The 27,490-nt window shown below is 41.5% G+C and overlaps 1 protein-coding gene across 1 annotated transcript; it reads left to right on the plus strand.

Moving 5' to 3' along the window:
- The first annotated feature begins 825 nt into the window (after window positions 1-825).
- Window positions 826-27,490, plus strand: LOC104329153 (opsin-5-like). The gene is made up of 5 exons (XM_009934245.1): window positions 826-913; window positions 11,057-11,219; window positions 12,845-12,972; window positions 13,503-13,837; window positions 26,879-27,490. Exons 1-5 carry the CDS (start codon window positions 826-828, stop codon window positions 27,488-27,490), a joined length of 1,326 nt encoding a protein of 441 aa, XP_009932547.1.

Genomic DNA, 27,490 nt, shown 5'->3' on the forward strand with positions numbered 1-27,490 from the left:
AGAATTAAGTGCATACATACACATACCTCATATATTGTTGTCTCTACTTATTAGTTATTCTGATGCTCTTCATACATTTCTCTCATTATTGTTTTGTTTTTGTTTTAGGTTGGTATTTGCAGTTCAGTGTCCCTTGTTGTTAAGGTTTCCTACCTTGGTTCCTCTGGTTGTTGTAAAGTGGTGATGAGTAATAATCTGGAACAAAGCTTATGGAGTCTAGTCAAGTTTCCAAAATTTAATGCAACCTTGCTCACCAATTGCATCTATAATGCTGTGACATTCTCATATTTGGACGAATCCCTCAAATTCATAGAAATTGGTTTACTTCAGTTCTGTTCTGTGATTCCATCTGTAAATTACACAGAATCATAGAATAGTTGAAATTGGAAGGGACCTCTGGAAGTCTTCTGGTCAAAACCACCTCCTCAAGCAGGGCCACCTACGGACAGTTGCCCAGGACTATGTCAAGATTTTTTTTTAGTATCTCTAAGGTTGGAGACTCCACAACCTCCTTGGGCAACCTGTGCCAGTGCTCAATCACACTCACAGTGAGAAAGTTTCTTGATGTTCAGAGGGAACCTCCTGTGTTTCACTTTGTGCCCACTGCCTCTGGTCCTGTCATTGGGCACCACTCAGAAGAGCGTGGCTCCATCCACTTTATATCCTTCATTCAGATAAATTAATTGTTAACACAGAAAATAAAATAAAATAAAATAAAATTCTCTGTGTCATTTCCCCCCAGAAGAGCTTACGGCCTTTCACAGAGCTCACAGGTTCCTGCTTGGATACTGAATTTCTAATACTGTGTCCTGTTTTGTTTTTCAGATGGGCCCAGCTTTTGATAACTCAGCATTTCAGTCCAAAATAACAGAATCAGCTGATATTGTTGTCGGAGTATGTTATGTGGTATTTGGTAAGTACTATTTAATGATATAGAGCTTTGGCTATATTTGATGTGGTAAGGAGACTTGGCTAGAAAAGTAAACTTTGTTTCTGACAGAGATGAACATCTCTATATTCATAAAATGGGTGAAAAAAGCATGGATTAAAATCATTTAAGGGTTTTAAACCTGTGATTTATGTTAAGTACAAAAACTATATTCTGTACTAGGAATATAAAACTGGACAAGAACACTGATTTTTGAGGCCCTGCCATTTCTCGGCATCCATGTGATCATTAAGTCTAAACAAGAGAGCATCCCTTCCACACATCATTGCAAACCATAGAACAACATATCCTGACTCCTCATAATGCCTGAAGTAAAATACCAAAAGGCATAATTATAACATGTCTGGGGAAGCTACTGGAAAGATCAGGTTTATGGCCAAAATCCAGTCACTGCCTTAGAAAGGGAGATTTCTGGAGAAGGGGCTCTGCTGTTAGAGAGGAGTCAGAGTTATGCTCCAGAGTCCTGGTCTGACTGAGGTGAAAAATCCAGATCCAATCCTAAAGGCACTGGTCAGTGTAGCTATGAATCAGAGACCAGGAAAGACAACCCAGACATTTGGGAGAGCAGTGGCCACCCTCGTTAAGTGCAGTTGGTAGAAACATGTTTTGTCTGATTCTTCAGAAGATGGTGAAAAAGAAAAATGTAGCAGCCAAATGAATGTCCTAACAGAATTTTTCCTTCCCTAAGGCAACCAAATACTATGCCCGAAGTGTGGGATTATTGCAAAACAAGTATAGCAGCAACAAAGAGAAAACACTTGTCTTCAGTCCTGTCAATTAATATTTGCATCATACTGGCTTCAAAGATTAATGTCTGTTTCAATGTGTTTTCTCAACATTTTGATTGAATCATTTAAATGATGTAAGCCCTACTTATTTTAGAGTGTAGCTCTATATGGATAGCTGAGTTTGAGAGGCGACTTATAGCCTGGCTGGACAGTGCATATCAATTTAGAGACATGTCCCTGCAACATTTCTACTACTGAATTTGCAGAGCTTGTTCAGTTACTGATAGAGTAATTTCTTATGAGGAACCTCATGCTGTTTATCTACTGCCAGATGGACCTGAAATTTTCTTGTGTAGCTCTGTTTCTCATTTTGGTGTTTTTTCTATGTGTTATCAACAACAAAGAAGATGCATACCTCTTTACTGTCAACACTGCTGATAAAATAGTGAAAATTATATCGATGTCTGTCCCATGTTCTCCTCTCCCATCTTTGTTCAGCTAGTCATGCAACACAGTGTTGCCTCATAACTTTCTTTTTAAGTTTCTGGATCCCGTGATAATCAACCACGCTCAGATCACTCAGTCTCTTTTCAGGGTGTATTCTCGATACCTACTGTGTCAGTCGTACCAAAGCTGTTGAGGACCCCTGCTTAGAAAGCAGATGCAGTATGTTCACAAGGCCATAGAAGACAGAGCTTGGAGTGATCGTGATAGAGCATTTAGTCCATTTGCTGACCACTTATACCATTTCCGACCAAAATTTGTCAAGCCTTTTCTGAAAAACTTTCCATGACTCACTACACAGTTTATTCCAGTGTTTGCTAATATGAGGACGAAGAAGAAATATGGAAAAGAGGTTTCCTGTAAATGGTATTTTGTAAAAGTTGCACAAAATATTTGAAAGAAAAATTATATGCTTAAAAAGGAAAAATTGGTTTATAAAAAACCTCTTCCCATCTCTCCCTTCAGGAATTTCACAACGGAAACATACATGAACAGGGGTGGCTTTGACCAGACAGTCAACCAGATCCCAAAGTGACTATGATGTCAGCTGGTGCCTGATAAAAAACTGTATAAGTGCTTGAGCTGGTAATCCAGACAAGAACGACACCATGGGAAATAAAAGCAAAAAATAAATTTGAGGTTTTTCTGAGTAAAAGTGTTATGATTGACTGTTCTGTAGTGTAGCCACCAAAGATATTTAGTACAACTGATATCTCTGATATGGCTACAATTTTTATGTTCTGGTTAAAGTTAGTCTTACTAGGAACAGTGAGAGAGCATGTCCTGACAGTCTGATGATCTGTGCCTCTTGACCTCAGCCAACCTGATTCTGCTTAGGTAATGTTCCTTTCAGAGATACAAAGTGATAATCAGATTGAAATGTAATTAAAAAATTGAAAAATATGAAAAAGTGGAAAGAAAATGGAAATAATAATTTTAAATAAAATTATTGTCTTTTACTGTGTTTTGATTGTTCTATTTTTGAAGTCTTGGAAGAAAAATGTTTGGAATAAAATTGCAGCACACTTTCAAGGAGAATATCTTTGCTCTCTCCAGAAGATTTTAAATTGCGAATATCTTAAATGGGCTTAAGGAGATCAGTGATGGAAAGGAATTCAGTGTCAGTGTCTAACATTACTTGCTAATCTGCCATTTGCATATGAGGAAATATAGTAATCTGTAGAACACTGGGAAAATTATGTATTTTTTTTCCTATAAGAGTATGAGTAACTGAGATATATTCTCTTATGGGTACAATTCAAAGCCAGTTTTGGTTTGTAATCTCTGTGCAACTTGTTAACCTCAATATCTATATCAATATTTACCTATATTCTGTAGGTAAAGTGTTGATTTTTCCAAAGGTATTGTTCTGGTTTGGCTGCGGCCTGTAACAAAAGCGCCACGCGGCCGCCCCTCCCCCTGCTGGGGTGCGGAGGAGAATGGAAAGAAAAAGAGGCGGAAACCAGTGAGTCGGGATAAGGGCAGTTTAACAGAACAGCAAACAAAGGGAACAGTAACAATAACGATACAGAAAAGGGGAATACACAGAATAAACCAGCAGAACAGAGCCCGCAGAACAGAACCGCTCTCTCGGACCGCACCGTCGCTGAGCCCTGCTGAGCCAAGAGTGAGTTCCCACCGTGCTGCCCCCCCCCCCACCGGAACCCAGCATGACGGCACATGGTGTGGAATACCCGGCTCTGTTTGGCCAGGTTGGGGTTGGGTCAGCCTGGATTCTGGTGAAAATTAACCCTGTCCTGGCCAAACCCAGGACATTATCCACCCCTTATTCCATACCATCTATGTCGTGCCCAGGTCCCCCATTGTCCGGTTGATCACCACCACTTCTCCTGTCTCCAGATATCAATCCCTTAGTCTATGGATCATCACTCTAAAGTGTGCATTGAGTTCATTTAATCCATGACTTCGGGCTCCATCTGTTGTAATGGTCTTTCGTGGCAGGAAAGGTGACGTGTGGTGATGGGCGGTCACTTGCTGCATCCGGAGCTCACGGCTGATGTATCTGGTGCGGCCTGTGCCCACAGTCTGCAGGTTGGAGACGTCGATCTCAATGAAGTTGCTGGGTGCCACTTGTTGAAAACCAGGTCCAGTCCCATCATCGCTGTGCTCTGCTAGGTTTTCATCAAAAAGTCCATCCTTCTATAATCTGGACGATTCTTACTACGATACTACTGGTATAACATATAACAATTATAACAGTGATAACAGACAGTGACAGGGTTATTTAACAATTAACTTTATACAATTTATTTATTTATGGACTGTTCTCACCCAAAATCGAATCCCCATGAGGTACACATCGGACTTCCCCATCCTTCCGCATTACCCACCAGGTACACCCAGGTCCTTGAGCAAAAGCAATCCCATGGACGGGCTTGCCTTTGCCCGAGGCAGGACTAACCCAAACCGTCTTCCCTAACATGTTCCACATGTACACTACAGAGACTTTATCCCCTTCTACGGGGTGCTGATTTTTGACTGGGCCGGACCAGCCCGACTGGTGGACCCTCTGATGTTAACCAACAAGGTGGCCTTTGCTAAATGGGTATCCCAATTTTTGAAAGTCCCACCCCCCATTGCTCTCAAAGTGGTTTTTAGCAGCCCATTGTACCGCTCGATCTTTCCAGAGGCTGGTGCATGGTAGGGGATGTGATACACCCACTCGATACCATGTTCTTTGGCCCAGGTGTCTATGAGGCTGTTGTGAAAGTGAGTCCCGTTGTCCGACTCGATTCTTTCGGGAGTGCCATGTCGCCACAGGACTTGTTTTTCCAGGCCCAGGATGATATTACGGGCGGTGGCATGGGGCACAGGGTAGGTTTCCAGCCATCCGGTGGTGGCCTTCACCATTGTGAGCACATAGCGCTTGCCTTGGCGGGTTTGTGGCAGTGTGATGTAGTCAATCTGCCAAGCCTCCCTGTATTTATATTTTAGCCATCGTCCTCCATACCACTGAGGCTTTACCCGCTTGACTTGCTTGATTGCAGCGCATGTCTCACGTTTATGGATAACCTGTGTGATGGTGTCCATGGTCAAGTCCACCCCTCAGTCACGAGCCCATCTGTATGTCGCGTCTCTTCCTTGGTGGCCCGAGATGTCATGGGCCCACCGAGCTATAAAGAGTTCACCCTTATGTTACCAGTCCAGATCCACCTGAGCCACTTCAATCTTGGCAGCCTGATCCACCTGGTGGTTGTTTTGATGTCCTTCAGTGGCCCGACTCTTAGGGACGTGGGTGTCTACATGACGGACTTTTACAACCAACTGCTCCAGCCGGGCAGCAATATCTTGCCACAATGGGGCAGCCCAGATAGGTTTGCCTCTGCGCTGCCAGTTGTTCTTCTTCCATTGCTGCAGCCACCCCCACAAGGCATTGGCCACCATCCAAGAGTCGGTGTAAAGATAGAGCACTGGCCACTTCTCTCGACTGGCAATGTCTAAAGCCAGCTGGATGGCTTTCACCTCTGCAAACTGGCTGGACTCACCTTCTCCCTCGGCAGTTTCTGCGACTTGTCGTGTAGGGCTCCATACAGCAGCCTTCCACCTCCGCTGCTTCCCCACAATGCGACAGGACCCATCCGTGAACAGGGCATACTGTTTCTCATCTTCTGACAGCTTGTTATACAGTGGGGCCTCTTCAGCATGTGTCACCTCCTTCTCTGGTGATGCTCCAAAATCTTTGCCTTCTGGCCAGTCCATGATTACCTCCAGAATTCCTGGGCAACTGGGGTTTCCCATTCGGGCACACTGGGTGATCAGCGCGACCCACTTACTCCACGTAGCATCGGTGGCATGATGCGTAGAGGGGACCCTCTCTTTGAACATCCAGCCCAGGACCGGCAATCGTGGAGCTAGGAGGAGCTGTGCTTCGGTGCCGACCACTTCTGAAGCAGCTCGAACGCCTTCATATGCTGCCAGAATCTCTTTTTCAGTGGGAGTATAGCGGGCCTCGGATCCTTTGTATCCCCGGCTCCAGAACCCCAGAAGTCGACCTCGAGTCTCCCCTGGTGCTTTCTGCCAGAGACTCCAGGTTGGGCCATTCTCCCTGGCTGCGGTGTAGAGCACGTTTTTAAGGTCTTGCCCTGACCGGACTGGACCAAGGGCTACGGCATGAACTGTCTCCCGTTTCATTGGTTCAAATGCTTGTTGTTGCTCAGGGCTCCATTCAAAATCATTCTTCTTCCGGGTCACGTGGTACAGAGGACTTACAATCTGGCTGTAATTTGGGATGTGCATCCTCCAAAAACCCACAACACCCAGGAAGGCCTGTGCTTCCTTTTTGCTGGTTGGTGGAGACATAGCTGCTATTTTGTTGATGACATCCATTGGGATTTGACGGCGCTCATCCTGCCATTTTATTCCCAAAAACTGGACCTCTTGTGCAGGTCCTTTGACTTTACTTCGCTTAATGGCGAAACCGGCTTTCAGAAGGATCTGAACTATTTTCTCCCCTTTCTCAAAAACTTCCTCCACTGTGTCACCCCATACAATGATGTCATCGATGTACTGCAGATGTTCACCCTTTTCCAGTGCAGTCTGGATTAGTCCATGGCAGATGGTGGGACTGTGTTTCCACCCCTGGGGCAGTCGATTCCAGGTGTACTGGATGCCCCTCCAGGTGAAACCAAATTGTGGCCTGCACTCTGCTGCCAAAGGGATGGAGAAGAACGCATTAGAGATGTCAATTGTAGCATACCACTTGGCTGCCTTTGACTCCAGCTGATATTGAAGTTCTAGCATGTCTGGCACTGCAGCACTTAGCGGTGGTGTGACTTCATTCAGGCCACGGTAGTCTATTGTCAGTCTCCACTCTCCAGTAGATTTTCTCACTGGCCATATGGGACTGTTGAAGGGTAAACGAGTTTTGGTGATCACTCCTTGACTCTCCAGCTGGCGGATCAGCTGATGAATGAGGATAAGGGAGTCTCGGTTGGTGCGATACTGTCGCCGGTGCACTGTTGTGGTTGCGATTGGCACCTGTTGTTCTTCAACCCTCAGCAACCCCACAATGGAAGGATCCTCCGAGAGACCAGGCAAAATGGACAGCTGTTTAATTTCTTCCATCTCCAAAGCAGCTATGCCAAAAGCCCACCGATACCGCCTTGGGTCCTTGAAATAGCCTCTCCTAAGATAGTCTATACCAAGGATGCACGGAGCATTGGGGCCAGTTACAATGGGGTGCTTCTGCCAGTCCTGGCCAGTGAGGTTCACTTCAGCCTCCAATACACTCAGATCTTGGGACCCCCCTGTCACTCCAGAGATGCAAATGGACTCTGACCCTTTGAAATCTGATGGCATTAAAGTACACTGCGCACCAGTGTCCACTAGAGCTTTATACTCTTGTGGATCTGACGTGCCAGGCCACCAAATCCACACCATCCAATAAACCCGGTTGTCCTTTTCCTCCACCTGGCTAGAGGCAGGGCCCCTCTAATCCTGGTCAGAGAATTTGCTGCTCACCTGCTGTAAAAATGACTTGGGAGGTCCCCTCCAGAGGATCGGAATCAAGATCAAACTGCCTACCTGGTCTGGAGAGCTGGCTGCTGGAAACTGGAGCGGCATTTTTCCTAACAGAATCCCCTTTTGTGATTGTTTTACCTCGCAACTCACGTACTCGTGCCTCTAGAGTTGAGGTGGGTTTTCCATCCCACTTCCTCATGTCCTCTCCATGGTCACGCAGGTAAAACCACAGGGTGCCCCGGGGTGTGTAGCCTCTGTATTCCCTCTCCTGAGCAGAGAAATGCTTGCCCCTAATAGCTGAGATACTGGCCCGTACAGGTGGGGAGTAGGATATATTCTCTTTGATTTGCCGCACTTCCTGGGCCATTTTCTCCACAGCTGAGACAAGGGAGGAAGAGAGACTTTCCTCATATTGCCGGATTCTGACAGCCATCTCATCCACTGTTGGTGCCTCCTTACCTTTCCAGTTTACAACTGCCAGTGAGTTGGCATATGAGGAGGGTGCGCTCCGCACAAACTTCCTCCACATAGATGCTGTGCACTGGACTTCATCTGGGTCTGTGGGTAACTGCTCATCATCTGTGTCATAGTAAACCAGCTCCCACACAGCTAATTCCCTCAAGTACTGAATACCCCTTTCCGTATTGGTCCACTTGCCAGGATAACATACAAAATCGTCACTGAAGGGGTACCTCTCCCTCACGCCTGACAGAAGTCTCCTCCAGAGGCTGAGGACTTGTTCCTTCTCCCCAATGGCTTTGTCAATGCCCCCATCCCTGGCCAGGGATCCCAGCTCCTTGGCTTCCTTGCCCTCTAACTCCAAGCTGCTGACCCCGTTATCCCAGCACCGCAGCAGCCAGGTGGCAATGTGCTCGCCTGAGTGGCGGCTGAAATCTTTCCGCATGTCTCGCAGCTCGCCCAGGGACAGGGACTGGGTAATGATCTGTGTCTCTATCTCGCGCGATGACCCTGGCTCATCGTCATCCCCCCGGGAGCAATCTGCTCTCTTTGCGTCTTTCTTTCGTTTTACAGGGGTGACTGCTACCGGCACAGGTTGGTCATTGGGCTCAGCCGCGATGCCTGCTGCTGGAGCTGGGGCTGGAGCAGCTACCGTGCCCGCCGGGGAAACCGGGACAACGCCAGTGGCTGCAGCAGCCGTGGTGCCGGTCAGGGGGGCTGTGACTGCCTGCTGGGCTGGAGCGGATGCAGGGCCGGCTGGGGGGGCAGCGCCAGTCGCAATGCCTGCCGCTTCGTTTCCCCCCCCTTCCCCTTTAAGGCACTGAACAGTGTTGAACAGGGCTCGGTAGGCATGGGCCAGACCCCAGCACACTGCGGTGATTTGTGTCTCTCTGGAGTTCCCAGGGTGGCAGCACGCTTTTTGAAGATACTTTACTAGTTCGTCCGGATTCTGTACTTGCTCAGGGGTGAGTTTAAAAAACATCGGGGGTGTCCACTGCCCTAGGTACTTGCCCATGCTGTCCCACACACCCAGCCACTCACAGCTATCCTGCCCCGGGGCAGGTCTCTGCACGATGTTCTTAATGACTTGCTTAACCCTAAACAAAACCTGAAACCCATTCAGGAGGCAGAACAAAAGGAGAGTGCTGGCCTGAGCATCCCACGGGTACTCGAAATTCTCAAAAGCCGTTAGGACCAGCCTGAGGGAAAGAGGGGGGGTGAAAGAGTGGGGTAATGTATCCCCTCCGGTTTTCTCCACAGATTGGGTTCGATTATTAACAAATTCTAAGACATAGGATCCGAGGTACGGAAATGACCGCAGTGCCGCATGCAAATACAAGCCTAATTTCATGCACAGTGATGTTATCATGTCATAAGTCGATATCGTACAGTAGAGCAAAATCATCATCCTAATCCTTTTTCCCGAGTTAATGAACAGCACAGCAGTGAACACATACAGCAAGTACAGATTCAAAAACCACAGCCATCTGATCAAAGTCAGCAACATTTTTTACCGGCGACTATTTAACTAACACAATAAATGCGTATAACAAAATTTAACAAAATCTACGAAAATTGTTTTAACACCCGCTGCTCAGCCCTACCGTTATCCCCGCCCCACCCTTGGGCACCAATTTAATGTTCTGGTTTGGTGCGGCCGGTAACAAATTGCCACGCGGCCGCCCCTCCCCCCGCCGGGGTGCGGAGGAGAATGGAAAGAAACAGGCAGAAACTGGTGGGTGGGGATAAGGGTAGTTTAACAGAACAGCAAACAAGGGGAACAGTAACAATAACGATACAGAAAAGGGGAATACACAGAATAAACCAGCAGAACAGAGCCCGCAGAACAGAACTGCTCTCTCGGACCGCACCGTCGCTGAGCCCTCCCAAGCCGCGAGTGAGTTCCCGCCGCGCCGCCCCCCCCCCACCGGAACCCATCATGACGGCACATGGTATGGAATACCCGGCTCTGTTTGGCCAGGTTGGGGTTGGGTCAGCCCACCCGGCTGTGCCCCTTCCTGGATTCTGGTGAAAATTAACCCTGTCCTGGCCGAACCCAGGACAGGTATGCAGGAACAGGCAGTGAGGTCCACAAAAACACTTGGTCTCACTTCATCATCTTTATTTCACATGGCATTAATCAAGGGATCCTCCCATTCTTTAGGCATTCTCGTGTCCACGGTCCTCTGAAGCTTTTAGATTTGAAAAAGGTGTTCTTGTGTGTCTATAAAAGGCTGCCTAAAACTCTGGGTTTTGGCTGTTGTCTGACCTTCTAAGCTGATGGTCGCCTAATTCTTACCTAACTTTGTGTATCCATCATAGGTTTTGATTCTGTTAGTTTAAAGGTAGAGAGCGAATTGCTTGTCTTCTACTAGACTAGTTGCAGCCTTCTTAATTTTCTTGTCAGGTCTCATAGTAAAACCAGCATTCCCAGAGAAAATAGTTCTATCTCCACACACTAGAGACATTACTATGTTTTCTCTTTCATGCATAATTCAACATTCTTACTATATTGTGATTATTACTGGGAACTATAACAGGCATCTCTGAGAAAATGCCTCAAAGAGAAAGGATGAATGGAGAGCTCTAGATTTGGAACTGGTAAATATGCACAGTGCCAGACGGATATTGTCTCTGGCTTAATTAATGCCAGCTTCCTACAGGAAAAATGGCTTTTGGCAGGTTGGTTAACTTAATGGATAAAATTATTCATTAGATCTTTGTAGATAGTTTGATGGACAAAACAGGTAGAAACCAGGAAAAATGACAAAATATTAACAAGAAAATAATAAAGAAGAGGATATCGCAAATATAGAAAAAGAGACACATTTATCTGATAAATCCTAGCTACGATAACAGCACATTATTCTTGTGCGGGAAAAAAAAAAGGATGGCTAAAAGTAAATTTTTCTTCATATTTTGTGTTTCTCTGCAGGATTATGCTCATTGTGTGGGAACAGTATTCTCCTATATGTCTCCTACAATAAAAAGAATTTGTTGAAACCAGCAGAATACTTCATTATTAACCTTGCCATCAGTGACCTTGGTATGACTCTGACATTGTACCCTCTAGCTGTAACCTCCAGCCTTTCACACAGGTTTGTTCACTATACACGAGATACTTAACATCCTCCACAGTCTCTGGAGGTCTACAGAGGTCTGTGTGAGTGATGAAGACTAAATTACTCTGCCACTTTTCTTGCCATAAAAATGGAATTAATTAGAGAGATTGACAGAAGTATTCTCTGTAACAGCAGCTTTGTAAACTGCTGGTGTTAATTAGCATTCATGTCTATTTAAGGTCACTATTTTTTTGATTTTTGCAGGGCTGAGAAGATTTTTTTCCATACACCCAATTCTTACTGCTTTTATTCTTTGTGGGTAGTATTATTCAAATGATGGTGAAATGCTTCATTTTTTTTCATTTGGGCAGTGAAATTTGGTACCATGAAAAGAAACCCATGAATTTAATTACGATCTCCAAAAGCAGTGTTAGTGTTGATGCATAGAAATGTAATGTTCTGGATTAATTTTTAGGCCAACACTCTGAATTTTAGAATGTCTTCCTTCCTTCCATGCTTGTCTCCTCTTTATTCACATGAATTCCACCTCATATCATTTTGGAAGATCTATATTTTGCCATCTATTTTTAAAGTTTGGAAGGCTTAGGAGACTCATTACCAGACCTCTTGACAGTATTTGTGCAATCCAGGCAATGTGAAAGGGTTTGAGAGAAGGTATCTAGACAGAAAAGGTGAAGGAAGATCAGAGCTCTTTGTCAGCAGTTGTCCTGCACGGTTTGGGAAAGGATGGTATTTGTAATGTTTTGGTCTATCCCAGTTGTTGCAGAATGTCCCACAACTGTACAGATATGAGTAAGCAGTGCTGATTTGGCTTCCCAAAACTCTTCATTGAGAAAGCTAGGAATGTGTGTTTACGAATGTAATTAAGTAGAATATATCTAACAGAAGAGACGGAGAACACCTCACCCAACATACCCCCTGGGTAATTTTTTCTTTTCAGTTAACCAAAATGAGAAAAATGTGTTTGGTTTGATGTGAATAAATCTCTCTCTGTCCTTCTCCCATCTAGCTTTCTCTCATTTTGGCATCAACATGAAAAATAAAAGAAAATCCAGCGATTACTCAATTTTTACCACATTACTTTCTGTATTAAAATATTGCTAAATATATTGGCTAGTACAGATGATGTCTTCAAAATCTAGAATAGGGATTTTGATAACTGCTACTGCAAATACTGCTGGTGTCTGAATAGAAAGGGAGGATATATAGTGATTCAGATAAAATTTTGTTCTTCTGGAAAAATTTCACAAGAGAATGTGTTGATTTTGATGAAAACTAGTTTTAAAAATACACATAGAGATAGCAGAAATAATAATAAGCTGTATTATTTTATGCCCTAGTCCTACCAGTGACAAGCATTTTGATTTTCTTTTCAGAATGATTATCATTAAGATATACTACTTTGTTTTATAAAAATAGAAAGGCTTAAATGTGAGTCATAAAAATAAAGAAGGACATGATTATTTTACTGGCTGTAAGTTTTTAAAATTTTGTAGTTGGTAGTTGACCAACAAATTATTTAATCATGCAGTTTCGTGGAATGTTTAAGGCTGCAACTGTAAATATATTTCTACCATTTAGTATTATATTGAAGAAAGAAGGATAGCATCTAAGAATTAACTTTCTTGGTTATTTGCCAGGTGGTTGTATGGGAAACAGATTTGCTTGTTCTATGCATTTTGTGGGGTGCTGTTTGGGATCTGCAGTCTCTCAACACTGACATTACTGAGCACTGTGTGCTGCCTCAAAATTTGTTTTCCAGCTTACGGTAAGCTAAAGTTTCTGTCTTAAATTGCTCAAATTTTCATGTGAACATAGACAACCATTTCTGGGTTGAATATCCTAAAGCGTATTTTTATAGAAGAGAACTTCTACACCCAGCCAAAAAGTTCTTATTTCTGTGATCATTGATAATTAAATCTAGGGTTAGATATATATGAAATTGATTACTTTTAGGCTCTTTTAAGTCAGGGTGATAATTTGGAAACATGGAATAAGACGTATGAAAGCAAGGCTGGTCTGAATAAACGAATGTTTTCAAAGTTTATTGCTACATTTTGACAGAGATTCATATGGATTTATGCTATGCGAAGTATCTTACATGCATCAGAGAATTCAGCTACCTAATTTTTTTGAAAATTGTTGGAACCATGCCCTATTCTTACAAACCTTCAATATGCTATAATATTTCCAACACCTATTAAAGTTATCCTGCTTAATTACTCTGCTCAGCTGCCTGCATATGGGAAACTCCATGCAGACATGGCAACCATGCTGATCTTGTTTTGTGTCTTCCAGGGAACAGGTTCAGGAGAGAACATGGCCAAATCTTGATAGCCAGTGTTTGGACTTATGCAGCAATTTTTGCCTGTTCTCCCCTGGGTCACTGGGGAGAATACGGAGCAGAGCCCTATGGCACAGCCTGCTGCATTGACTGGCGTTCCACCAACGTAAATGCCGCAGCCATGTCTTACACCGTAGTACTCTTTGTTTTATGTTTTATTCTCCCTTGCGGAGTAATTGTTACTTCCTACTCTCTTATTCTGGTAACTGTGAAAGAATCCAGGAAAGCAGTGGAACAGCACGTCTCTGGCTCCACCAGGATGAGCAACGCGCAAACCACTATTGTCAAGGTATTTGAAATTTAGCCTTTGGCAAGCCGTTTTTGGCACAGCTGGGTAACACCGTTTAAGGACCAAGAAAGTTCCTGAGAACGGAGTAAAGATGGAAGAGAAAATTGGTCCTTACTGCATTTTATTTCAGACAACACAATTGTCTTGTGCAGAATTGCTCTGTGGCAATGAATTGCTAAACGTACAAATAGTAGCTGTGTGTTTCTAGAAGGTGATAATTGACCTCACAGAGCTTCATTACTTGTGAAAATAAAGATTGCAGACTTTTGACTGATCAAAAGGAAGTTTAAAAATTGGACCACTACGTAGAAATGGATTTGGGTCTCATGTTCAGGAGCCGTTGCTTATGAAAGCCTGTCTTATTCTGAGTGAGTGAATTCTGTTCACTCAGCTACTGACAGCTGAGGATATCCAGGCTTAAGCTTTATATTGTTAAAGATTTTAAACAATAATGTAGAGATCAAATTCTCCTGTGTGTAACTGAACAAAGGACAAAAGTCACAAGAAAGTGTAGCTCCCTAAATAATTCTTGAATCAAAGCTTCTGAAGGTTTGAGTTTCGCTAGCTTATATAGTAAAATTAAACCTGTGGTCACAGAAGTTGTTGGCAATTCCTACTGCCAGACTGTCTCTTTCCAGAAGAGCAGCATCTTTTTTTTAATATGGCAAAAACAGGAAGATGAACTTTTCAGTTGACACTAGATGTACTTCATTCTTAGATAACGTACCTCTTGAAAGATGTGAGTGGTACCTCTTGACTATTAATTATCTCCAGTAGAAAATCTTTGTCTTTGCTTGATTTCAGTGAATCCTTCTCTCATTTCTCTAGTTATTTCTTTAGCATGCCTTTCAAAGTATCTTCCTCACCACCCTTCAATTTTCTGCTTGGAGTCGTCTTTGGTCTTTATCTTCTCTCTCTGTTCAGGAATATGGATATTTCCATTTCCAAATACAACTGGATATCTCACAGATCTGCTTCTGTAAAGATGACCTGCTTTCTTTTTTTCCAACTAACAAACTTGGTCTCTCTCTGACATCTCTTCAGGTTACCAAGTGCAGTGTAACTCCTGTAGACATCTGAATCTGTCCTGTCTCTCCCTTTGAGTGTCTTGGTTTTCACCACTATGGGAAATGCCATCCTCCTGTCTACTGCATAGTCTTGTAACCTAAATATCTTCCTCAATCTAAGCAGATTAAGCACTAAAGAGTTAAGTCCATGTATTACCTTCTCGTTCTTTGTAATAACTCTTAGGTGAAACATATCCCAGCTAAAGCTCTTAAGTATATTCCTGCCCCATTCTAGATATTCAGTAGACATTAATTCTCTTAAGTCTTTCATTGACTACAAGGTATTCTCTTTTAACTCTTTAATTAACTTTTAAGACTCTTCATAGCTTGTCCTAATTGACCTCTATACTCCTGTTCAGTGAGACCAAGGTGCTGGTTACACTGGATGCTCATGACGCTCAGAAATATGCCTGCATGTTCCATGCTACTTGTCATCCTTGTGAGTTCCTTATAATAAACATTGGCAAAGTGGAAACAATATCTCCTTCAAAACCTCCTTTGTGATGTTAACACAAAAAATCACACTGGTATATCACAGAGATTGATATTGTTTGGGCTGCTGGAACATTAGCAGAACTGATTGTCGTGTACCGACAAGTATTTCTTCTTTTTATTCCCTGATTTTTTTCCCCTCAAAATTGCTGTAATCTTTGCTGTTAGATTTTAAACTCTTTGAGTTACTCTGAGACTTCTTATCTGCAGAGAATCTCACCCTGGAATAATAGTAATGCAAACAACAGTTACTTATACATGATAATTTCTTGGAGATGTCTGGTAAGAGGATGGTTTCAGTCAAACTCATAAAAGAAAACAGGAGAGAAGAGACACCTGTGGGGTTTTCTTTTTTAAGAATCTGCTAAAACAATCCACCCCAAATATGTCAATGTTGTGGTATACTTGGAATGATTTATCGAACTCAAGTTCTTCCTGCTGGATTTGAGCCACAATACAGACTACCTTGTAGCACCTGTCAATTTAGACACAATTTATAGCCCATTCTTCCTCCAGCATTTTCTATCCTGCCTCTGACATCAGGTCACTGTAACTTAGGAGTCCTGTTCACGTTTGAACCTGTGTCTCCATGGTCTGATCCAGCTTCAGCTGAAGTGCTTGGACATTGCTTCAGTCTTTAAAAGAAAAATCCAGATAATGACTTGGGCACTTAAAATGGAGCTTAGACTCTTAAGAGTCTGGCTAAGCCTAGAAACTGGATTATGGAAGCTCTTGCTTGGCAGCTGCCTATGCCTCGAGGCTCCAGAAAAATGCCACAGGTTCCTCTGTAAGCGTAAAGGCTTCCCAGGTTCCTGCAGTTTGCTTTGATCTGTGCTGCCCTGCATACTAAGTGGCTATCTCTTTCCTAAACCATACTAAAATAACCAGGCCGTAGCATTCAGTTTAGGCCCACTTTAGTCTATTTGTTTATTAGTAATTGAATATTTATTTTAAAAAAAGAACAATAAGATACAAATAATATTCACTGTCACTAATCTACCTCCCATGTTAAAGGATCTGTCTGTGGTGCTTTTTTCTGTTCTAATTTAGAATGCCAATAGCAAGACTTTTAGAAAATGTAATGGGAACTGTATAGTGCTGTTAGTGCTTTTGTGCTTGTGAACTTGCAAGGTTGGCTAACTACTGATATTTCTTTTATCAATATATAGTGCCATAAAAATAAATTATAATGCATACAGAGGACACTATTGTTGTCAAGTGATCTCTTCACAGGTGCATGGGTTTGCCAGCTTCTGGAGAAAACATGCTCTGAGCATACAGATAAGGCAGATAAATATCATGAATGCAAGTAGAGATGCAGAAAATTGTCTCTTCTCCAGCAGTTCCTTTGGATTAAGCCATTTCAGAAACACATCCTAGCTCTCCCTCGATGTTGCAGGAACAAAACCACCATGCATGCAACTTCATGTCTCATCAAATCTTTGTCCAAACACCACCTCTGAATGCTCAGCATTCATTTTAAATCATGAGGGTTAAGCCTTTGGCCTGGGAGATTGTGTTCAGTTTTTGTTCTGATTCAGACTTCATGTACGACCTTGGATAAATCTCCTGATTCTTGTATTTCTTTGTGGCTGTAATTTCTGATTCCTCTGAATTACCTGATTTAACATACTGATGTATCATTTGGCTGAATAGGAGAAGGTTGAAAATTCACATCTCTCTCCTAATACTTTTTATTGAAGAAAATGATTATCTAACTTTGTTCTTATTATGGAATGCAATTATTTGCAGAGAAACAACACAAATCTGCACACCATGGAGGTTAATTAGTCTTAAACTGGGTTTCTGCAATGCATGGACATGTGTACTTGTGGATAGTGCCTATGAAAATATCTTTGCTTTTGCAGAGCGTGAGATGTAGAAAAAGTTGTGCTGAGGATACAAGGAAGGGCAGAATCCAGCTTTGGATATGCTCTGTAGATGCAAACACCCACAAGGAGATCTGGCTCTAAATCTAGCACTGGAATTCTTCCTCCAAGGGAGCCTAGATCTTCCTCACCTGTGTGCTTTCTGTGGCCCTAGGGCAGGACAAGTCGAGACTGTGTTTAGTTTTTTAAATATTTAATTCATCGGGACGCATATGAGGATCCCATCTGCATGACAACCAAGGTAGTCCATGATGCAAGAAGAATGGATTGCAGTGACGAGACATAGCTGAAGTACATATTTTAAGTAATGTGTACTTGTTTATGCTACATTACAGAATTGTTACTACTTAGAGCTACAGACAGTATATAGTATTGCCTGAGTACAGGAGAGGGCATATCCATTTATGTATATTTTTTGTAAGCTCTGCACTAATCATAGGACTTACTTTAAAATAAATAGGCAGCTACCAAAAATTTTGGACAGTAACAACTAGATAGCATTAAAAACTTTTTTTACCAGATTTTATCAAGACAGTTAAAGAATTATCCTTGTCTTGTACAACTCATCACCATTAAGCTGAGCAGAGACAAGTGCTGTCTCTAAGTATGTACAAAAGAATAAGTGAACAAAATAATGCCAGATTGCTTGAGAAAGTGCTGCCAAAGGTCTGTTCCAAGGTCTTGAGAGCAGTAATCATTGCAAAGAGGCCCATTGACTTGTTTTAGAGCAGACACCAATATGAATCAGGTGTTTTTTTCTGAACAGTGGTACTGTAACAGTAGTTTACCGTTTTCACTTTTTTTACTCTTTTGTGCTTTGTTGAATGGAGTAGTAAAACTCATGACAAATTTTCACAGCTTAGCCTGTGAATTTCTAGTTTCTTTTACTTCTTCCTCTATTTTAGCAATGCATTGTCTCATTGGCTTAGTATTTTGCAGAAAAATAAAGTAAAGGTTGTAATAGTCCCTTGAGGCATAAAAAATCAGTGGAATTAATTTGCTGCTTATAAGGATGCATTTGGACTAAGTCTCACAGATTTGAAAATAGTTGCATTTACCCTGTCAGAAAAAATTTGTAGCAAAAACTTTCTATTCTCAGCAGAATAGCTTCACCCATACCAGTTCCTTTAAAAGTGAAAGGAAAGAAGAAATTATCATTTTATTGGCTTTGTCATAGCCTTGTCTAATTACCTTCTGAGAGCCCATTTCTCTTCTTTGCAGCCTCTGGGAACCAAGAATCCTTTAAGGCTCTGCTGCAATAAGCATATTGAACAAATAAATTGAGAGAAGTTAAGCACTTGCTGCAAATATTCTTTTCTGTTTTGCTGACAAGAACAAATTTGTCTGCCAGAGTAAGCAAAAGGTTCTACGTAAGAGACAAATGATAGACCATATATGATTCACAGGAAGGACAACATGTAGTTTTTTCAATTTAAATGACATAATCTCAGGAAGGCTTGTTTCTTTTAATGCATTAATGTTCAAGGATTCTTATTCAAAAACTTTGCAATATATTTCTTAAAAAGCAGAAAATTTACTTCTAACTTTCTATACTAAACTCTCTTTATTATTACAGTGAAGTATCCTTTATTAACAATTTTGTACCAGGAACATGCATGTGTTGGCAAGGTTCTCTGTTGTATGAAGAGATACTTCAAGTCAAGACATGCAATGTGTTGAATGCGTTGGAACTCTGCTTCCCTGACTATTCCTAGCATTGATCTCAGGCCTGTTGGATGGACTGGCCCTGACAGCAAGCAGGTTTACCCTGGCTGTGCCTACAGGCTAAAATCCTTGTGCTCTTCATAAAAGATCCATAGGGGCACAGAGTTTTATAAGCCCATGGCCTAACTCAAAAGTATCTTTCTTGAACTTGACTGAAAACACTCTATGTCTTCTGTACATTGCTCCTTCTTACTGGCATTCTTGATAATCCTGACAATTTTAAGCAGTAATGTTGTAGTCTCCATACAGGTATATAATGATCAGTTGAAAGTAGAGTTTTTTTAGTCAGTTTATTGTCTAGATAGAAGAATTTGCTAAATCTTTGATACAGTGAACATGTTGATGTAGCAAACATTCATCCGAGTCCCAAATAGTTCGTTATAGTGAGAAGAATGTATAGTGAACAAAATATTACACAAGTCTCCTACTGTATTCCCAAATTCTGTGTATATTTCTGGACAATATTATTCTTCTGTAGATGAACTTTCTAAACACAGAGGTTGGCTGTTACATTGAAGCTACTACATTACATTTGGAGACCTAAACAAGAGTTCTTCAGGCTGGTTGAAGATCTGCAGATCATACTGGTTTAGTGGCATTTGCAGGTAGCTGGCACACTGTCAGCTGTTGAGTCTGAGATTGTAGGTAGGCACTAAAATAGTGACATACATGCTGAGCTGTAGATGCTAAGGACTGAATGATCTAAAGCATCTACACAGTCTCCATTAAAGCTTGCTGAAATTGCACACTACATGACACATATACAGCTAATTCAGTATTTATATGTTTGCTGATTAAAAAGAAAGCCCACTATCTAGTTGTTATACTGTTATCTAAACATGGCTTCTATTAGAAGTTTGCGGTTATAGCTCCATGCTGGGCTATGACAAGGTAAGAAAATGGTCAGCAATGGCTCCTACTATCTTAACATTCATAATGTTTTACTTATATTGAAATCTTCATTTATTATTTGAAATACCAGTTGATGTAAACGACTCTTGAATCCTTAGGGCAGCCTGGTATCACAGGTGTAAGGTGCATATCTGTTTCCTTGAATCTTAGAGTATATGAAAATTATTTTGTTGTGGAAACAAATGTCACTAGAATGCAAAAGAGCTGGTATTGTTAGATGCTGTAGGAGTGCAGACCCAGAAACCTGAGAACCCAGATGTTTTCCTACCAAATTATGAAGCCAAAGGCAGCAGATAAAAACAGATGAATCTGAAGAGTTGTAGCAGGAAATGGTGGTGATTTCTGTATTATCAGAGAAAAGAAGGCCAAGGATCACAAGCACTGGCCCACTGGTTGCCCTGTTGCTCAGCTGTTAGCATGCTCCCTCCTGTGGTTTTTACCCATGTCTGGGCATGGGCTAGGGGCTAGTGCAAACCAGGCACTGTTCCAAAAACATTATATGGGAAAGACTGTGGCATATTTGTCTTGTACCAGTTCCTTCTTGTACAGTTTGCTAGTATTATCCCAGCAGCATCTGTACTCCAACATGATCCTAATGCCCCTTCCTGGGGCATGCAACAAATACTCTCTTTCATGCAATAAAAACATTTTGAACTCAAAAAAAATGCACTGAATCCCCCAAAATTCTGTCTTAAGCTCACCAGCACACCACAAGAGAATGCTGGTGAGACCCAAGGCCCAACACTGTGCAGTGTGGAGGTGACTAGACTCTGCTAGATCCAGGCAGTAGTCCCTGGTCTTATTTTATCTAGCAGTTTAGACAATGAGAGAATAAAATCCAGTCCAGGATACATCTCCTGGTACTGTGTGTTAGATGGAGCCCCTTTTTAACATGGCTGGAGTGCCGGGGAGAGGTTCTGGGGATTCATGTTTCTTTGCAAGCTGTGCCTGGCTGAGTAGCACAGTGCAGAAGAAAGCTTTACATCTGCATAGTTTAAGCAGGAAAATGAGTGATATCACCTTAGTTTTTCCAGCATGAGGATTGCCAGCATCAGGCAGCCTATTGGCCTGTTGCCACCCATACCACGACAGTGGCCCATCCTGTCCCCAGGCCTGCAATGCTCTTTTTGGTCACTCTGGTACTAAATGAATGATGACAAAAGATTAGATTGACTTTTCTCATGCTGATGCTTTTATATCATGCTTAACAGGATCTTAGCATGTTCTAGTGATTGTCAGTCTTAATTCCTTTGCTCAGTGTCTGTGATGTCAAATCTGTTTGCCTTACTGAGGGCATAAATTTACCCAGTGAGACTTCTGGATTCTGATTAAATCTGCAACAGTGGGCTGAAGTTTGGGCTGAAATTATTATTTTGAAAACTCCTATGATTCACAACATTTCTAGATTTCATGTTATCTAATGCAAGCTGTCCAGCCTGCCAAGATAAATCCTCAGGATACAAAAATGCATGAGACTCAGGCAGACACTGAAGCCACTTTTGCAGTTAGCATGTTTTGCATCTGTTTATACTGGCCGGAACAAGCTGGACCCAGCCTGTGGGAAAGATGAGCAATGATTCAGACTTGCAGCACTGAGGACCAGATGCTTGCATGTTAGTTCGCTTTTAGAAAATGCTGTTGAGGCATATGATATATTTGGGTTTTTTGAACATGGCTGACAAATTCATCCTAGGACTGCCTACAAAACGTTTGAAATCCTTTCAGCCAAAATGAGTTGCTAGAAACCTGCCTGGAAGACAACTTTGAAATAATGGTTCACACCAGTAATTAAATGTATAGACAAATAGACTTTTTGTAATGCGTGTGTTCTCATTTTTCATGTACTTGCTCTTAATTATAATAAGTAATGCTTTACAATATGGGTAGTTTAATGCAAATTACCTTGGTGACTGTCAAGGGAAAAATGAGAGTGAGAAATGAGGAGAATGGCTGGTGCATTGTGTGCTCAGTCCTGGACAGTGGGCAGGGCAAATCTGGAAATCTGTTTCTAGATGTTGGTAGTTCTCCATAGGCCAGGAGATATTGTTATTTGGAAGCAGACTGGAAGTGACAAATACTATCCCTGATGGGGGGTGAGAAAACATGAGTAGTTTCAGAATTTGATTTGTTGAATATATGAAGCATGGTTGGTGTGTTGTGTTTCCAGTTCTAATTTTTATAAACCTGATGGACAAATTGAGAAATCTGGATGGGACATGCAAAAATGCACATTCCTTAGAGAGAATGATTAGGGACACATGAGAAAAAAGCATTTTGTTGTTTTTTTTAACAAGCTGAGATACTCCAGAGGATTTTGCATGTACAATTACAGGATATACATGCATAATTTTAGGGTGCATGTACACAAATACATATATGTTTTTGCATGTGAAAATGAGTAATTTTGTACTGAATACATGGGGCAAAATAGCTCTACCAGTTAGACATCTAGAAGTTAGCAATAGGAGTTAGACAACAAGGATTCAAATAAGATGTTTCTGTTGTAATAATTTTTTGAATAAAAACCTTAGTGATCAAGCGGTTCATGTTTTTCATTAGTTTTCAAGACCTATGATTTGAGAAAATCTGTTTTTCATTTACTTTAAGCCAGTATCCTTTTCAAGCATTGTGTGTTCTCACTGAAGAAACTTACAGTAATTCTAAGAGGCAAGTAGTGACAGATTTGTACATGTGCATAGTTTCCACCGATTTCATGGGGACAAGTAGCACGTCTTTGTTTGCAGTAGGCTGGCTCCGGGGTATTGCTGCCTCTTTGTGCCTGGGTAACTGGCTGAGTGTCACTGTGTCAGGGTTATTCTCACCTCTGGTTCAGTCCTGTAAAGCACCATTTACTCAAATGTGTCAACAAGCTGAATTCACCCAACCTTATTCGATACGTACTCCAATAAACATCTAGTTTGAAATAGTGGAATCAGATCCTTAGCTTGTGCCAACAGCCAGGACTTGTTCCAGTCTGAGTGAACTGACATACACCAGCTGAAGATCTAACTACAAAGATGACTTAATGCTGCAAACATAGAACACCCATTTTCTTTTTCTACTTACCTGTAATGTGAAAATATCCCCCGTAACTTATGTTCTTTGCTGTGAAGCTCTTCTGTAAACCATAGTATTTCCCCCATGTTCCAGCCCAGTCGTAATTCCCCAAGAGAAATTTTTTCCTGTGAATTTCTGAGCAGTGTCACCTACCGCTATATTTAATATGTGAAAAATATCCTTGTGCTTGATTTACAGACACAAAGAAATTTTTTTCATTTGTAATTATGTTTATTACATTCTCCATGAGATATTTTAAAGAAGGTTTTTATATATAGGCTTTGCCTACACACAAGGGCAAAGTTAAAATTCATTATTGAAAACTCGTCTGTGCTAAATCATATTGTTCACAAGCTATGACAGAGTCCTGTCTAGGCTAAGAGGAAGTGCAATAGTGGATTACTTCTTGCCTTACCTTAGGAAAATATTATATTGCTGCATGCCTACCTTTATATGAATTTTTACATTTTATGAAATGATTTATACTTGGCAAACTACATAAATTATGTCAAACTTTCCAGTCAGAATGAGTGCTGGGTGCATAGGGGATGCTATGTATCCTGTGATGGTATTTTTCTTACGTCCCTGGATGATGGACAGGACTGTAGGGATTCTTCTGGTCAGAGAGATCTTTCAGTCAAAATACAGATAATTACAATAAAAATCTGGATTGCAAGATGTGGGAAGAAGGCATTGCCTTTTATTCATACTACTGCAGAACAACAAGAAGACACTTGATGGCCACTTTGATAAGAAAAAGTGACGGAAATTTCCATGGATATGTGCAGTTATGAAGAGATAACTCATAGAGCTGAAGCTGTTTCTATTTCCATGATAAAATAAAGGGATTACAGCAAGTCCATTATAGTTCATTAAAATCATCTTCCCATTAACACTAAGTGATTTTGAATTGTAAACCCTTGATTGTACTTTTTATTAATTGTAGTGAATTAGTGCTCTTTGGAAGAGTTTCCACAACAGCTAAAATTTTTTATGCCTGTATATGGGGCCTGCACATATTTTTCCAGGTCACATTGTCACATTGTTCCTTAATCAGTCACACAACTTTACATTTGATTTGCTTGTGGTCTATACAGGCTCAGTTTGCTGCTACTGCAAATTTAGCATCTATGTATTTTAGGCTAAGCCTGAGATTAGGCAATATACCTCTTCTTCACTTTAATGTGAGAAGTTTGGCTCAAGTCTAGAGTAAAATTATTAAAAGGCTCAGCTGTAGCCCAGAATGCCTGTTGTCCTCCCTCGGCCTCGTTGTGTAGTGATGCACAGGTGACTGCTGCCTCACGTGATATCACCTTCACAGGAGGAAATCCAAGGGCAAAACTGGCACCTGTCCATCAAGTATAGCATAAAGATAATCGAATCAATCACACAGTGATGTAATGAAATAGAGTAGTTGACCTGTCTCATAGTGTGAAAGTCATATGCGCTTATGAACAGTTCTTCTTGGTGCACTCAGCTGACGTGTGGACTTTGACAGTTAATGAAATACAAGAATGAATGTACAGATCACTTACTCTGAACAACAGTTTTGGGGGTGAAAAGAAGTCACCTACCTGAGGCAGAATTAAAATTTTTTTCCTGATATATTCATAGAATCACAGAATCATAGAATGGTGTGGGTTGGAAAGGACCTTAAAGATCATCTGGGTCCAACCCCCCTGCCATGAGCAGGGACATCTATTCTATGAATATAAACAATAATAACAGTGTCTCTTTCTACATGCATGTGTGTATATGTACAGCTGATATTCTCAAATATCTCAAATGGGGTTCCTTTTGTCTTATTGTGCTCCACTAAATGTTAGTTGTTCTAACTACAGCCTCAAAATTGTCAGTGACAAAGACCCGAGAGCAAGCAGTCACATCTGTTTTAGACAGAGGTCTATGAGTGATATCTGTTGCTCTCAGGAGATATGTCTCCCTTTCCTTTGGCATGTAAAGAGCCTCCACTGGCATAGATTTAGCATATAATTTTTTTTGATAGCTCATGTTATGCAAGATCAATCCCCTCCTTGCTGTGAAAACTGTATTGATGCAGTTCGGAAAGTTGACTGAGAGCTCCTTGAAAATATGTGCCATTTCTTTTTTTCCACAGGAACAATGTAAAGCTTATTGCAATCTCAAAGATTAATTGCTACCATAAATAAATCATCTGGGAAATGCACCAATTGATTCTAATGTCCATTTCTTCTTAATGTGATTCTAAAGCACCAAGGCATGTTACTAGCCACAGAGACTGCTTTTAGTTTCAGTCTTGAATACAAGTCATGGACAGTTGAGAATTACAAAGCCCATGCATGTGGCACCAGCATATCCGTAGGCAGAGCCAGACCTTCAGCTGATGTAAAAAATAGAATGCTTTGGAAACAAAGAGAAAAATCGAATTCACCCTATCTCGTGGATTTGCCGCTTCATCATTTCTTAACTAGTGTCATTCTGTCGACATACCTTGTTTCTCAATTCTGTCAATTCTCTTTAACTTTGGACTTCATGGGAGCTCTAACAGGTTAGAAATTTCTCCTGTGCCACTATTACTACAGCCTGATGGCTTTCTAGAGATATACACAAATTCACAGACAGATTTTAACCTAATAGAAAAAAACAATTAAATGATACAGACACTCCTCAAAAAACTCATGGTATATATTTCTTGGCAATCCCCATGCATTTCTCCTTGCAAAAAAAAAAAAAATGTGGGAGACTATTAAACTTCGGGAGAAAACAATAGCATTTGGAGGAGCTCTCTATGCCTTAGAAATGTATAATGTGTGTTCCTCTGGTGTTAGTGCTCAGGGCCTCTTTCCTTCTCACTCTGAATACAAAAAAGTAATCTCTCTTAATAAAAAAAACACATGATTTTTGCAACCTTGAATCTATATCCAGACCCCCACTGAGAGAAGTGGTGGATTTGCAGCTAACTGAGCTAGTTAGCAGCTCTGTAGTCCCACTTGCAGAGGGCAGCTCGGGCAGGTGGCACACACAGCAGCTGAAAACAGAAGTACTTTCCTTACCTATTTTATTCTGTTCCCTTGGATCCAGTACTGCTCTAAATTCAATGAATCCTCTACTGTCTTCCTTATTTGGAAACATACACTTTTGAAAAAACCAGACTTGTGAAGCTTCTTAGAGAGCCTGAATATTCTTGTTTCTGTCTTTATATATGCACTTCAGTTATGAGCAGTGCTTAGAGTGATGCCCAGCGGGTTAGTCTTCCTATACAAGCTGATGCATACAGTTTACTTCAGATTTCTCGAGGTTTATCTTTATTTCACACCTGATATTTATTCTTGTATTTCATGTATCTCTGTGATAATTTCTATATAAAAAACCCCCAACAGATTTTTTTTTTTTTAAATAAAGACCTTTCAAAGCTGTCTTGATAGACTTCATCAGGACAAGTAATTGTGCAGCAGGAGTTAACTTAAACTGATTCACCTTCAGGATTAATCTAGTTTTCTGCTGTCAGATGCCTGTGTGTTGTGCCAGTTGAGCACCAACAGTAAAATTCTGGAAGACATTCTTTAGCCAGGAAAATCAATATTGCTTATGAACTGGACTTTGCAATTCAGACTAGCATCTTTTTCTTAGGTCAGCTTCCTTTTAGGTCTAAAAAGAGTTTTCACAGAACTTTAGTGAAGGGGAGGAGAAATGTAGTAGCTGATACATTTTAACTCTAATATTTCAGGCAGAACCAAGTTTCAGACAGAATTAAGTTGCTAGACAAATACAAGTTTGGAGAGCAGTAGAGGTATGACCTTGGGGAGACTTTTAACAAGGAGGTTCAATCAGGTGGTGTTTTTATGCATATACTATTTTGGTGGCTACTTTTCTCATGCATGCCATTTTTTAACACGCTGTTTTCTCTTTTTCTCTGCAAGCTGAGCATTGCTGTCTGCATTGGATTTTTTGCTGCCTGGAGCCCTTATGCCATCATTGCCATGTGGGCAGCTTTTGGACCAATAAATAAGATTCCTCCACTAGCCTTTGCTGTGCCAGCTGTCTTTGCAAAGTCATCCACACTTTACAATCCAGCTATATACCTCCTCCTGAAGCCAAATTTCCGAAACACCGTCGCCAGAGATTTCACAGTTCTTCAACAGTTGTGCATCAGGAGTTGTTTTTGTGTCAAGGCACCGCAGAACTACAGATCAACTTTGAACACCAGCCTGAGAACATTTAAGGGCAAAAATGAATCCAGCTGTAATTCTCTGCCAGTTGTGGAAGAATGTTCTTATTTCCCCCATGCAAAGCGCAGTGATACCTTTGAATGCTTTCAAAGCTATCCAGAATGCTGCCAGGAGAGGCTGAGGGCTATGGAATGCCCTCCTCAAGAAACTGTGTCCTTGGAGAGCAACCTCCAAGCAGGAGCGAGACAGGGCAGTAAGAAGTCGGTAAAGGTGGTTGTGTGGGGAGAAAAAAGCACTGAATGTGATACCTTGGAAATCACTTTGGAAGCAGTACCTGTGCATCGTATGTTTACAGACCTCTAG

Source organism: Opisthocomus hoazin, chromosome 3 (assembly GCF_030867145.1).
Source record: "Opisthocomus hoazin isolate bOpiHoa1 chromosome 3, bOpiHoa1.hap1, whole genome shotgun sequence".
NCBI classification, from domain to species: domain Eukaryota; kingdom Metazoa; phylum Chordata; class Aves; order Opisthocomiformes; family Opisthocomidae; genus Opisthocomus; species Opisthocomus hoazin.

Excerpts from the sequence above, each read along its gene's own strand:
- LOC104329153 (XM_009934245.1), top strand. The coding sequence starts at position 826 with ATGGGCCCAGCTTTTGATAACTCAGCATTTCAGTCCAAAATAACAGAA. Across the intron at positions 11,220-12,844 it reads ACCTCCAGCCTTTCACACAG|GTGGTTGTATGGGAAACAGA; the intron begins GTTTGTTCACTA and ends GTTATTTGCCAG. Across the intron at positions 12,973-13,502 it reads AATTTGTTTTCCAGCTTACG|GGAACAGGTTCAGGAGAGAA; the intron begins GTAAGCTAAAGT and ends TGTGTCTTCCAG.